Source organism: Macaca fascicularis, chromosome 2 (assembly GCF_037993035.2).
Source record: "Macaca fascicularis isolate 582-1 chromosome 2, T2T-MFA8v1.1".
Classification (NCBI taxonomy): Eukaryota; Metazoa; Chordata; class Mammalia; order Primates; family Cercopithecidae; genus Macaca; species Macaca fascicularis.
In genome coordinates this window covers 63,255,016-63,268,665 of record NC_088376.1, presented here as the reverse complement: position 1 = coordinate 63,268,665, position 13,650 = coordinate 63,255,016, and the positions used below count along the sequence as shown (strand labels likewise).

The window sequence follows — 13,650 nt, the reverse complement described above, 5'->3', positions numbered from 1 at the left end:
AGGGCTGAAAAGTGCTCAACTCTCTGAACATGAGATTGGTCTTTCTGGTGACCAGCCGCTATCCTGAAGCTATCTAGGGGCTCACCAGAGTCACCTTATTAGGATAACAAAGACACCTCTATCACTCAGAAAATCCCAAGCATTTTTGAAGCTACCTGCCAGGAGCCCAGGACAAAGACCAGACAAATTATTTATTCAACTACAGATCACCCCCTGGTCTATGACCATGGATCCCTTACGGCAAAAGGATCATTCCTGTCAACAGGTCCAGCATGAGTATGCCTAATGTTTGGAGGAATCAATATTGGGTAGAGATAGGAGGCTTTTAATTCCATTCCCAGTACATTCGATCATCACTATCAGTATTTATACTCTTACCAACAATTCCAGTGTTATATCATATTGTAAAATAGGAGTCAGAAGACACTAGCACATTACTAGAGTTCTACTAGTCATTAATAATTAGTACAGTCTGGGCCAGGCACAGTGACTCACACCTGTAATCCCAGCACTTTGGGAGGCCGAGGTGGGCGGATCACGAGGTCAGGATATGGAGACCATCCTGGATAACATGGTGAAACTCTGTCTCTACTAGAATACAAAAAATTAGGTGGGCGTGGTGGCGGGTGCCTGTAGTCCCAGCTACTCAGGAGGCTGAGGCTAGAGAACGGCGTGAACCTGGGAGGCGGAGCTTGCAGTGAGCCGAGATCACGCCACTGCACTCCAGCCTGGGCGACAGAGTGAGACTCCGTCTCAAAAAAACAAACAAACAAAAAAACCCAAAAAACAAAAAACAAAATAATTAGTCCAGTCCATCATCATGTTTTGTGACCAAGTTGTCTTCAAGTTTAGACCTCTGAGGTTTGCAGGATTCCATTCAAGTTTGTCAAGTTCCAAGTAGGAGAGGTCTCAGCAATATATGGCTTCATCTTCTCATGTATCAGCTATAATTAAGCTAAGAAACAATATCATTCTTTTGCTCTGAGCCTCTTTTGAAGCATTAATGTAGTATTTTACTTATTGCATAACCCATTTATTCATTTCTTTACTCTCAGCTATTATTTCTCCTATCCATTTGTACAGAGCAAACAGGCTGTTTCCTCTACCAGCCAATAAAGCTGCATTCACTATTAAACCCCCAATCTCCAGATGTAGTGAAGGCACAACCCATCCTATCAGGTCCTTAGGAATTTTGACATTAAGGCTTAAAAGTATAGTTATAGTTTCTTTCTTGGGGACCATCCCTGCTTCTGGCATTTGTAGTGGTAGCCCTGGTCTTGGGACCATGGTGTCAAGTAGGAGAAGGTGATATAAGGAAGAAAGAAAAAAGTGTTTTGCCATACCAGCATCCTCTTTTCCCTTCCCCCTCTCCCTGAGATCCATCAAAAAAACAAAAGGAGGCCAAGGTGGGCAGATCACAAGGTCAGGAGCTCGACCAACTTGACCAACATGGTGAAACCCTGTCTCTACTAAAAATACAAAAATTAGCCGGCCATGGTGGTACGCACCTGTAATCCCAGCTACTCAGGAGGCTGAAGCAGGAGAATCGCTTGAACTTGGGAGGCGGAGGTTGCAGTGAGCCGAGGTTGTAGTGAGCCAAGATCGCACCACTGCACTCCAGTCTGGGTGACAGAGCGAGACTCTGTCTCAAAACAAAACAAAACAAAAAAACAGAGGAATCTATCTAGTGCAGGAATCTATCTCTTTGCTTCTCTCTTGCTGAATCCATACTCATGCAGGCATGCAAGCCAGTTCTTCATGCTTTCCCCTGTTTTAGAAAACCGCTGTTTTAACTTACCATTCTGATTCTTTACCAAACCATTACTCTGGGGAAGATATCTCTCTGCCCATTGTTGGACATTATGGATTGTAAAGTATGTTCCTTGGTCTGATGAAATGTGACTAGGTAGTCCAAATCAATGCATTATCTTCTCTGCTGGTTCTTTTATAATTCCCTCAGTATTTGCCAGGCTACCACTGGTTAAGCAAAGCCCAGTGCAGAGTCAGCATTTACTCATCTCAGGACCCTTTTGTAGCCCTCCAGGGCTACTGGCATGAGTCCAGGTTTCCAGCTATATATAGGGCCATCCTCCTGGGGAATCTGCCCTATAGCCATCTGCAGTCTGTCATGGGCAGACAGAAAGTTCTTGCTGGTATTTTGTGCCTCAGAGGATTTGAGAGGAACATTTCTAGATTTAGTTCATCTCTGCATTGCTGCAGCCCCCAGTGTTCACTTGCTTCATATACCCAAGGGGGCCACCTCAAGCAGGCATCCTGAGGTATTTGCTCATCAATTCCAATCACCTTTTGAACCTAGAAGGGGAAGTCTCCTGATAAGCAGTGATACGCCATACCTTAATGCACCCATCAAGTTCCCATAGTAAGTTCCTTGAAGGCTGTACCCTATATGGGCATTCCTATAACAGGCCAGTTTTCCATTGTCCTTCTTGCCTGACCATGTGACCATGGCCTGCAAGTTAATAAAAACTCAGATATCGAGGCAAACAGCATGCAGTGCGGCCCACCACACCTTCTTCTGTCAGGGGGTGGCCTTACAAATAAAACGTTGTATGTTCACAATAGAACTGCTATTCATAAACCAAGCAACTATCTGTTAGTTAATTGAGAGCTGTTTATAGGCCACTGTCCGAGTGTCAACAGAATTTGGCAGCTCCTCAAGTGGTTCCAAAGTCAGTCAGAGCAGGTAGACTCATGAATACACTGTAACTTTTTGTATTTCCCAGTAATGTGTTCCTACTCAATACATTTCCATTTTATTATGAAACTCTTCTGGGCATTGCCTTTCCTAGTAGAATCTGTCTCCAGTGTCACCCAAGATATTATGGGTACATTAGATTTCAAGATTATTTTCTATTCTTCGGTTATAGGGTCAGTTTCAATTAATGTCAGATAGCAAGCTAGTAATTGCCCCCAGATGGGAATTCTCTAGTCCAGAATCCCAGTAATTTTCACCGAGAGGTGTTCATAGGCTTTCTCCTGTAAGTTCCAATCTGTATTCTACCCAGGGTTATTGTATAGAGAATTCGTCCATACTAGTTCATATACTGATTGATATTCAAGGCCTGTTGAACTTGAGTAATCTTATTGATTCCCATTTTGCATTCCCAATTAATATTGCTTAAAGGGTGGATTTACATGCCTTCTGTTTCACGTTACTTGATAGAGGAAACGCTCTCCAGTCAGATGTAATATCAGTCCCCATAATACATTCTGGCAAATGAGACACAACTACTTAACATAAAGCTCGTTTGGGGCCAGGTGTGGTGGCTCACATCTGTAATCCCAGCACTTTGGGAAGCCAAGGCAGGCGGATCACCTGAGGTCAGGAATTCAAGACCAGCCTGGCCAACATGGCGAAACCCCGTCTTTACTAAAAATACAAAAAATTAGCCGGTGTCCCAGCTATTCGGGAGGGTGGGGCAGGAGAATCGCTTGAACCCAGGAGGCAGACTTTACAGTGAGCTGAGATCGCACCACTGCACTCCAGCCTGGTCAACAAGAGCAAAAACTCCGTCTAAAAAAAAAAAAAAAACTTGTTTAAATATACAAATTTTCATCCAAAACTTTCACCTTAATGCCATTAGCTCTTGCATTTCTATATCCTCTCAATCTAGTTGTGATTCCCATTAGGACTTTGTTTTCTTTTTTTTTTTTTCCTTTTTTTGAGACACAGTCTCACTCTGTTGCCCAGGCTGGAGTTCAGTGGCGTGATGTCGGCTCACTGCAACCTCCTCCTCCCAGATTCAAATGATTCTCCTGCTTCAGCCTCCTGAATAGCTAGTATTACAGGCATGCGCCACCACTCCCAGCTAATTTTTTGTAGTTTTAGGAGAGGTGGGGTTTTACCATGTTGGCCAGGCTGGTCTCAAACTCCTAACCTCAAGTGATCTGCCCACCTCAGCATCCCAAAATGCTGGGATTACAGGTGTGAGCCTGGCCCCATTAGGACTTTCAGTAGTAGGTGGGTGAAGTGTTCCGGTCAGGCATAGTATCTATTCCCATGAAACATTCAGGTGAATGGAGACACAGCCTCTTCACATAAAGTCTGTTTAAACTCTCCAGTTTTCATTCAAACTTTCACCTTTCTTCTACCAACGCTTGCACTTCTGTACTCTTTCAATTTAATTGTAGTCTCCTTTAGGACTTCACCAGGGGGTTTTGGACCAAAGTACATGGCACTTTTGCATCAAGGTGTCTAGAGTCTTCTCCTCTCTACCCACTGACCATTTTGCCTATTCATGTGCTTAAGGTGTTGGGTCTGCAGCTCAGAATTGAGCCAAGGAACCCAGTCTCTTTCCTGAATCTTTTTCTTGATTAAATTGGTAGACCATTGCTCCAGGTAATTCAAGGTCAGGTTTCTTGTTGCCATCTTTGCCTTTCTGCTTTCCAAATTCTTCCAAACTAAGATGAATAAAGCAGATTTGCTTAGCACTCTTAAATTTTGGGGCACTAGCAGGACCGCCCCATTGGTCCACCCAACCTCTGTGTTTTGATCCCAGACTCCCACACTGCTATGATGAGTCCCTTGACTCTCTCCTTTCTCTTTCCCTTTCATTTTACCCCCATCAGCATTTGCTTTTTCACCCCATTTCTTTAAAAAACAACCAAAAAAACTTTTGTTTTAGGTTCAGGGTACATGTGTAGGTTTGTTACATTGGTAAACGTTGTGTCATAGGGGTTTATTGTACAGATTATTTCATCACCTAGTTACTAAGCCTAGTACCCAATAATTATTTTTTCTGATCCTCTCCCTCCTCCCACTCTTCACCCTCAAGCCCCCAGTCTCTGTTTCCCTCTTTGTGTCCATGAGTTCTCATTATTTAGCTCCCACTTATAAGTGAGAACATGTGGTAATTGGTTTTCTCTTTCTGCATTAGTTTGTTAAGGATAATGGCCTCCAGCTCCATCAACATTCCCGCAAAGGACATGATCTATTCTTTTTTATGGCTGGACAGTATTCCATGGTGTATATGTACAACATTTTCTTTATCAGATCTGTCATTGATGGGCATTTAAGTTGACTCCATGTCTTTGCCATTGTGGATAGGTGTTGCAGTGAACATTTGCATGCATATGTCTTTGTGGCAGACTGATTTATATTCCTTTGGGTATACACCCAGTAATGGGATTGCTGGGTTGAATGGTAGTTCTGTTTTTAGCTCTTTGAGGAATTGCCACACTCCTCTCCACAATGATTGAACTAATTTACACTCCCACCAACAGTGTTAAACTATTCCCTTTTCTCCACAACTCACCAGCATCTGTTATTTTTTGACTTTTTAATAATAGCCATTCTGACTGGTATGAAATGGTATCTCATTGTGGTTTTGATTTATATTTCTCTAATGATCAGTGATACTGTGCTTTCGTTCATATGTTTGTTGGCCACATGTATGTCTTCTTTTAAGTTCCTGTCCTTTACCCAATTTTTAATGGGTTTTTTTTCTTAAAAATTTGTTAAGTTCCTTATAGATGTTGGATATTAGAGTTTTGTCAGATGCACAGTTTGCAGAAATTTTCTCCTATTCTGTAGGTTGTCTGTTTACTCTGTTGATAGTTTCTTTTGCTGTGCAGGTCTTAAATTTAATTAGATTCTATTTGTCAATTTTTGCTTTTGTTGTGATTGCTTTTGGCATCTTTGTCATGAAATCTTTCCTTGTTCCCATGTCCAGAATGGTATTGCCTAGGTTGTCTTCCAGGGTTTTTATAGTTTTGTTTGCTGTGTTTTCTTTCTTTCTTTTTTTTTTTTTTTTTTTTTTTGAGATGGAGTCTCGCTCTGTCACCCAGGCTGGCGTGCAGTGACGTGATCTCGGTTCACTGCAAGCTCCACCTCCCAGGTTCACGTCATTCTCCTGCCTCGGCCTCCCGAGTAGCTGGGACTACAGGCACAGGCCGCCACGCCTGGCTAATTTTCTATATTTTTAGTAGAGACAAGGTTTCACTGTGTTATCCAGGATGGCCTCAATCTCCTGACCTTGTGATCCGCCCGCCTTGGCCTCCCAAAGTGCTGGGATTACAGGCGTGAGCCACCAAGCCCGGACCACACTGTATTTCTTAATAACTGTTTAAAGATTTTTTTCCCAGTTTGAATGAGTTTCTAGACACTTCCCTCTGTCTGTCCCCATTCTTTTATGGATCATTTTAGTCTTTTTCATGATTTGTTTCAGCATAACTTTTTCCTTTGAAAATGACTCTGAGGCTAGTGCCTGTTCCTTGAACTGGCAAGAATCCAGTATCTTTCCCAACACATTCGTTCCTTCATTTGGGGCCCTGAGGCTAGAGGCCATAATTTAGACTGGCCAGAATTTATATTTGATTCATCTCTTCCTTTCATTTTTAGCTGTTATATTATAGATAGCAATTACCAAGAGATTGTATATTTCTCTTTTTTCTTACTGTTTTGCATTTTCCTATGCATTTAGTGAGCCAGTTCCCAGAAGATGTATGCATTATCTCTAAATTTCATCGGTAACTTTTGCCTCCAATAACTGATTGCAGCATAGCTGGTGTTTCGTATCCTGGGGGACCCCATGGCCACTGAGGAATCAGAAGTTCTTCATCCCCTGCCCTTTCATCTTTCTCTTCCCAAACCATATGTTTCAGTAACCTGATACCAACTATTCCATTTTCATCTCAGCTGGGTATACTGCAATTCATTTCTACACTACCCGGAGTTAATGCAGACACCAAAGCTTAAGGGCACAGTCTTCCACAAGACTGCTCCTATTTCAGATGACAGTCACAAGTCTAACGCTCCCCCAACCCCACTGCAGCTGCCTACTTTCCTGACCAACTAGCTGCAAATTCAGGGATTCCCACAATGCCTTCAAGTTTGATAATTCACTAAAATGACTCACAGAACTCAGGAAAGCTATACTTATTATTACAGTTTTATTATAAAGGATGGACACAGAGTTTCTGTTCCCTCTCCTCTCAGGACACATCATCTTCTCTGCTCATCAATGTATTCAGTAACCAGGAAGCTCCACTGAGCTTTGGCATTCAGAATTTGTATGGGGTTTTATTACATTGGCATGGTTAATTAAATCATTGGCCACATGATGAACCCAGTCTCCAGCCCGCTTCCCATCTCCAGAGACTGGGAACCTGAAAGTTCAGACCCTTTAACCACATGCTTGATCTGATTATCAGCCCCTATCCTGAAGCTATTTAGGGGCCCATCAAGAGTCTCCTCACTAGCAATAATACAGCTACTCTAATCACTCAGGAAAGTCTCAGCATTTTTGAAGCTTCAGGACAAAGACCAGATAAATTATTGATTATACCAGCGTAGCATATTAATAACAGAAAACTGAGCAGCACATAACATGTTGCCTGGCATTATAGTAGACATTCAACATGTTTTTCCTTTGTGGAATATGATGGTCTATTATTGGGGTCTAGAAACTGACACCCCAAAATATGGTGCTTTGACATGCTGTGCTGAAGTTCCCTTATCTACCTCAACTTCGGACCCACCAAAGAAGACAACAATTCTCTCTGGTCCCTTCCTTGAGTTTTCATTAACTAAACTCATATTGCAGGAAGAAATACAGAAAGCTGGCAACACACCTGAGCAGACTTTTGTCACAAACCATTGTGTGCTCTGTGGGCCCAACAGACGGTTCCAGGCCACTGAATGTTCTTCATGCCCACTGAATTCCCTTAGAAATCATTTACTACCCATTCTAAAACCATCCACACTTCCCTATCTCCATTTCCCTTAAGAAGGGGAAGAAGTGGCTTTTAACCATCTGCACCCCATTGTATGGTAGGGTAATCACTCTCTGATTCTCCCCCATGTAAGTTAATAAAATTGTATACCATTGTATACCATTCTCCTATTAATCTGCCTTTTATGAGTTGATTTTCAGCTAACCTTCAAAGGACAAAGAGGATGTTTTCCTTTGGCCTCTACTCTATGGTGTTGTATTAGTTTAAATCAAAGTTATCAGAATTATAAATTACATTCACATTTGGACTTCCCATTGTTGAGCATTGATGCCATACCATTAATAAAAATTCTTATTAGGGATTGTGTTTTAGGAAGAAGTATTCAGTTTTATTGTTTTCATAAGAAATGTGACCACATTAATAAATTAAAATTGGATGCTGCTGCTCTTCTGTGCTGAATTATTTAACTCTCTGTGGTCTAGAGAGGTAAATAATTTCTCATAAGGATTATAATAGTTTCACTGAATTTTACCAGTAAAAATTCTAATATAACACATTAATTAATGTTCTACTTTTTTTTCAAGTAATCTTCCTCTTTGAGGCATCAACTGGAAAGCCTTTAGGTGATGGAAAGTTTCTTTCTCATAAGGTAATGGACATTAACTACTTCTAATGTAAATAGCCACTGTTTATTTACTTCCTTTTCAAAATTAATGTTTTCATTTTAAAGAGGGCACAAAGGAATTAGTTTTTTATTTAAAATCAATGTGCATTCTCCATTGACTGTTTCGCCTAAAAATGTCACAGTCAAAGACTAAGCACTGGTAAAGTTCGTGATAGGAAGCTATACATGCAAATTAGTTGAATAAAAGGATCTGACTTATATGTCTGTTGTCAAACTCTTCACTGCTTTTCAGTTGCATGTTCTTTTTTGATTAAAATTTTAGCACCTGTCAGTAAATAAAAATGTATTTGTGTTTCTAAATATCTTGCAGTTTTCTCATTGACCTGTTCTTAGCCAGCATTTTCTTTAGGTTTTAAGACTGTAGTAAGAAATCTCTATACAAAGTACAAAAGACCCTGAATTTTAAGTTGTTTATTGGTTTCTGATTTTTAGCCTTAGAAAAAGAGGCGCATTGCGTTGAGTTATCCTTCTAAATTACTGATATGCTAGGGTTTAGAGACACTTTTAGTTTTATTAATACTTCTAGTGAAATGTTACTCAAAATTATATATATTTTTTGTAATTAATTTTTTTTGTTTGTTTGTTTTTGGAAGAGACAGGGTTTCGCCATGTTGCCCAGGCTGGTCTCGAACTCCTGAGCTCAAGCAATCCACTCACCTCAGCCCTGCAAAGTCCTAGGATTACCGATGTGAGCCACCACGCCTGGCCCTAGTTTTAAATTTGAATAACAAACACATTCATATGGTTCAAAAATCAAAAAGCATTAAAAAGTATACAGTGGTAGTCTCCCTACTATACCTATTATTCATCACTGTAGTGCCTCTCCACCAAATAAGTAACCATTGTTATTAATCTCTTATTTATTCTTCCAGAGATTTTTAGTGTATGTGCCAACAAAACTGATATATGTTCTCTTCCTCCCCTTTTACAAACATGTAACAAACAGTTTTACACTTTGCTTTTTTCATGTAATACTCTCTTTCTGGAGATGATTCCATATCTATACACAAAGTGCTTTCTCAACCCTTTTTCCTCCCACTGTATGGTATAACATTTTATGTATGTATCAGAATTTAAACTGTTTCCAATCTTTTGCCATTAATATTACAGTATTGCCAAGATGAATTACCTTGCATATACATCTTCTTGTACATGTGCCAATGTAACTGTGGGATCTATTCTTGAAATATTGTTGCTGGGTCAAAGGATATGAGAATTTGTAATTTTAATAAATATTGTAAAGTCATCTTCCAAAGAGAGTTTATCAGTTTACTTTTGCACTGGTAATATATGAGGTGCTTATTTCTCTATAACCTCTCTGTTATTGTATTTTAAATCAAAACTATGTAAGCAGAGTTTTTCCTCTTCAGTAAGATTAAGCATATCAAAAGGAGTAAATTTTTCAGCTTTTCAAGATGCAGTCATTTTTGTTAGTAGGATTGAAAGGAGAGTCAATTAATAAGGTTAAATATTTATTTTAATTTTATAACTCTTTCTATAACACTTTTCCTAAGTGTAAGAATTTCCTAAGAAATTTACAATTAAAATAATTTAATTGTAAATAAAATTTACAATTTACAATTTAATTTACAATTAAAATTAAGAAATTTATAATTTCCTAATTATAAGAATGAAAGTGTCTTCTACATGTCACACTTCACCCCAATTACATTTGTATGCAATACAAAGGATTTTTAAATTTTACATTCTATTAAATAATAGAAAAATCACCCACTCTATTTTATTTTATATGTGGAAGAGATTCATATCCAAGATCTTCCCAAATAATAACAGAGCTCAAACTAGAACTCAAGTCTGTGTATTAGTAAATGAATATTGATTAGTGTAGGGCAAGGGAGATGGTTCTAATGAACACAAAACTGCTTTTATGTTCCACTAGAAAGAGTAACCCAGGCGGAATAGAACCTATGTGGAGGTGGTAGGACTTGACGAGAGGAAAATGGGGGAAGCCCTGCTGAATGAAGTGAGGGAGCCCCTCTTCCCCATGTACATAGGCATTATTATAATTAGTGTCCATCTTTGATTTTTAATTTCTTAGGAGAGTCATATCTGTTTAGCAGTGTTTTTAAAAGAATACACTAGGTTCTGATGATGATGGTGATGATGACGATGATAAGCAATTCTTTATTGTTAACATTTCCATTTTGAAAATACCTAGAGTTATATTTCATGCATGCCTTGATATATATGAAACAAGATTCTTTTATTCCTTAAAGTATAAATTATGGTATTCTAGAAAGAGCTGAATTTTTAAAAATGTATTATGAACTGGTATATGATTGGTTCATCAATTTGGATAAAAGTATATGTGTATTTTTGTTTTACTTTAAAAAGTGTTCTTTATAGTTCATTTTGGTACAATGACTTGATGTTGTGGTCATGATTCTTGTTGAATTCACAATTCCTACCAAAGTCTTCAGACATTGTAGGAAGTAAATAAATCTTTCTTGGTTTGAATTAAAATGAATCTATATTGAAACATTTTCAAGTTATAGTAAAATTCATCTCACTAGCAGATGAAAAACAATGATCTTGGAGTTAGAAGTCTGAGTTGCAAGTTTATATATACTTGATACTGGCTTTTTCTGAGCAAAATTGCTCAGTGAGTATGAGTCTAGTCTTCTGATTTGTAAATTAAGTATAGTAATACCTACAGTATAAGCTTGTTTCCTGTTTTGCAAGAATGAATGTGAGAGAATCTGTAGAATTTAAGGCCCTGGACACATGATGTATTTCCACATATTTCCAAAATTTGTTTTTACAAATATTTAATAGATAGTTGTTAGGCAACTTATTAATCAAAATAGACCTCTCATATGATACTCAGAATTGCCTGACCCTTTCACCCTGACTACGAAAGGTAGGTCAGGACAGATGGGAGTGTTTCTCAGCCTGCAGAGTATCAAAATATATGTTATTTTATTGTATTTTAAGAGGTGTCTTTTCCTTGGATGTCAAGCAAATATACTTTAGTGCAGCTTTTGAACGATTAATGTGTTGGCAGTTTAAAATTATTTAACAGGGACATTTTATCATTATAAATGTGTAAATGACATTTAATTGATCTTAAAGGGAATGATTTTATAATTAATTAAAATGATCTTATGTCAAACACTAAAACTAACCCAGTATTTACATTTTTTAAAAATTTTAGAATGAAATCTTGGAAATTGCTCTGGATCAAAAAGGACTTACCAATGATAGAAAAATTGCTTTCATTGATAAAAATAGAGATCTCTGTATCACTTCTGTGAAACGATTTGGGAAGGAAGAACAAATTATCAAGCTTGGTAAAATAATTTGAATACATTTTAAGTTTTAATTGTCAACTTTCTTATATTTACTGTAATAAATAATTTGAATGAATCTGGAAATGTTTTAATGTTTTGATCTTGTAATACTTCTTAGCTACTTAACCCATTTTTTAAAGAGTAGGAGTGAAAGTTTATTAAAAGCTTTATTTTTAAATTTTTATTGTGTTTTATTTGAGATAGGGTCTCACTCTGTCACCTATGCTGGAGTGCAGTGGCAAGATCAAGGCTCACCGTAACTTCTGCCTCCTGGGCTCAAGTGATTCTCCTGCCTCAGCCTCCCAAGTAGCTAGGACAACAGGCATGTGCCACCACATCTAGCTAATTTTTTTTGTATTTTGGTAGAAACAAGGTTTCACCATGTTGCCCAGGCTTGTCTCGAACTCCTGAGCTCAAGCCATCCACCTGCCTTGGTCTCTTAAGGTGCTGAGATTACAGGCATGACCCACCGGGCCCGGCCTATTCAAAAGATTTAGAGCAGGAAAGAAAGGAAATAGAGTAAACCTGGAAGAGGGCAAGCAGGCAGCTTGAGAGATCAAGTGCACTCTTTGATCTTTGACTTGGGGTTTTATACTTTGGCATGCTTCTGGGGAGTTGCAACCCTTCTGCCCTGATTCTTTCCTTGGGTAGGCTGTCCACATGCCCAGTGGCCTGCCAGCACCTGGGAGGGGCCACATGCACAGTGTGTTTACTGAAGTTATACACATGCTCACTTGAGGCATTTTTCCCTTACCACTCCAATGTTTCTAGAGGAAGTTTGTATACCAATTAAACTCCTCCACCATTTTACCTGTTAGTACGCATGTGTGAGCCCACTCACCTAGTTCTTGAGATCCTATTGAGAAGCTACTGATTTCCAGTTTTGGCGTTTATATTGAGAGACTACCTTTCCCTGGCACTGGCTGCAACCAATTATTATTTTAGAGAGACAGCTTAACAACAGCCTGACCATCACCTGATGGTCATCTGACATTCCTGGTGCTGGTGGCAGGGGCCTCTCCTGCCTTGCTCATGTCTGCCTGACTACCTGCTGTAACATTTCCACCCTCAAGAGTCCAAGACCCCAATTCTATGGGGAAAATGGACAAAAGTCAGTCTTCTGTAACTGCTTCCTGCTGACAGAGAGACAGTGGTGGTTATTCTGTGGATCTTGGCCTCTTGCTAGCTGTCAGGGCAGGGTGGCTCTGTGGGTTGGTGAAAGCGGTATACAGCTAGGTCCAAGGGAGACAAGGGAGGACTTCACTTCTGTCATGTCCCACTGACGGGCAGACTAGGGGTCCCCTGTAGAAGAGTGACTCTTGAATATTGAGGGGACGGTATTCCTCACTGAGGATCATCTGGAACTTGATGGCCTGAAGACAAGAGGATTAACTGAATAGCAAGTCTTTAGCTGCTGCAGCTAAATTGTCACTGAAAGAAAGATTTGCAAATTTAAAATATAAGGGTTCTAAGTAAAGCATTCAAATATTTCTGTAAATTATTGTGTGATTCTTTCGTATGTGTTTTTCACCATTATAGAATCAGAAAGTAGAGTCATATCTAACAGAAATTTTGTGGGATTTTGTTTGTCAGGCATTTTAAAGATCTATTCTTAATTCTTACATATTAAAGCTAATAGCACATTAACATTCTTTTTAAATTAAGGAACAATGGTGCATACTTTGGCATGGAATGATACATGTAATATCCTTTGTGGACTTCAAGATACTCGATTTATAGTGTGGTATTACCCCAATACAGTTTATGTGGACAGAGACATTTTGCCTAAAACATTATATGAAAGGGATGCAAGGTAACATTTTACTGCATATAATTCTGTATTGTAGTAAATAAAACTCTGAGTATCATGTTTTTGCGTCTATTTTCAATCCTGCAAGGTGTTTTTCGCATCAGTCAGATTTATTGATGAATAAATTGTTCGGCTAAAGCTAGCTTGAG

General features: G+C 39.0%; 1 protein-coding gene across 12 annotated transcripts in view; it reads left to right on the top strand.

Annotated features, from left to right (window-relative positions):
* IFT80 (intraflagellar transport 80) overlaps window positions 1–13,650 on the top strand; it is a 185,640-nt gene that overhangs the window by 142,810 nt on the left and 29,180 nt on the right. For 10 of the 12 annotated variants that reach the window (XR_012430824.1, XM_074031329.1, XM_074031331.1 and 7 more), the window contains 3 exons: window positions 8,280–8,344; window positions 11,556–11,691; window positions 13,357–13,504. Coding sequence is in view for 11 of the 12 variants with exons in the window: in XM_074031329.1 (XP_073887430.1) it covers window positions 8,280–8,344; window positions 11,556–11,691; window positions 13,357–13,504 (349 nt within the window). In the remaining variant the exon portion in view is untranslated. Of the gene's footprint in view, window positions 1–8,279; window positions 8,345–8,973; window positions 9,636–11,555; window positions 11,692–13,356; window positions 13,505–13,650 lie in introns of those variants that run through there. The other 2 variants (XM_074031334.1, XM_074031333.1) reach the window with 2 other exon arrangements.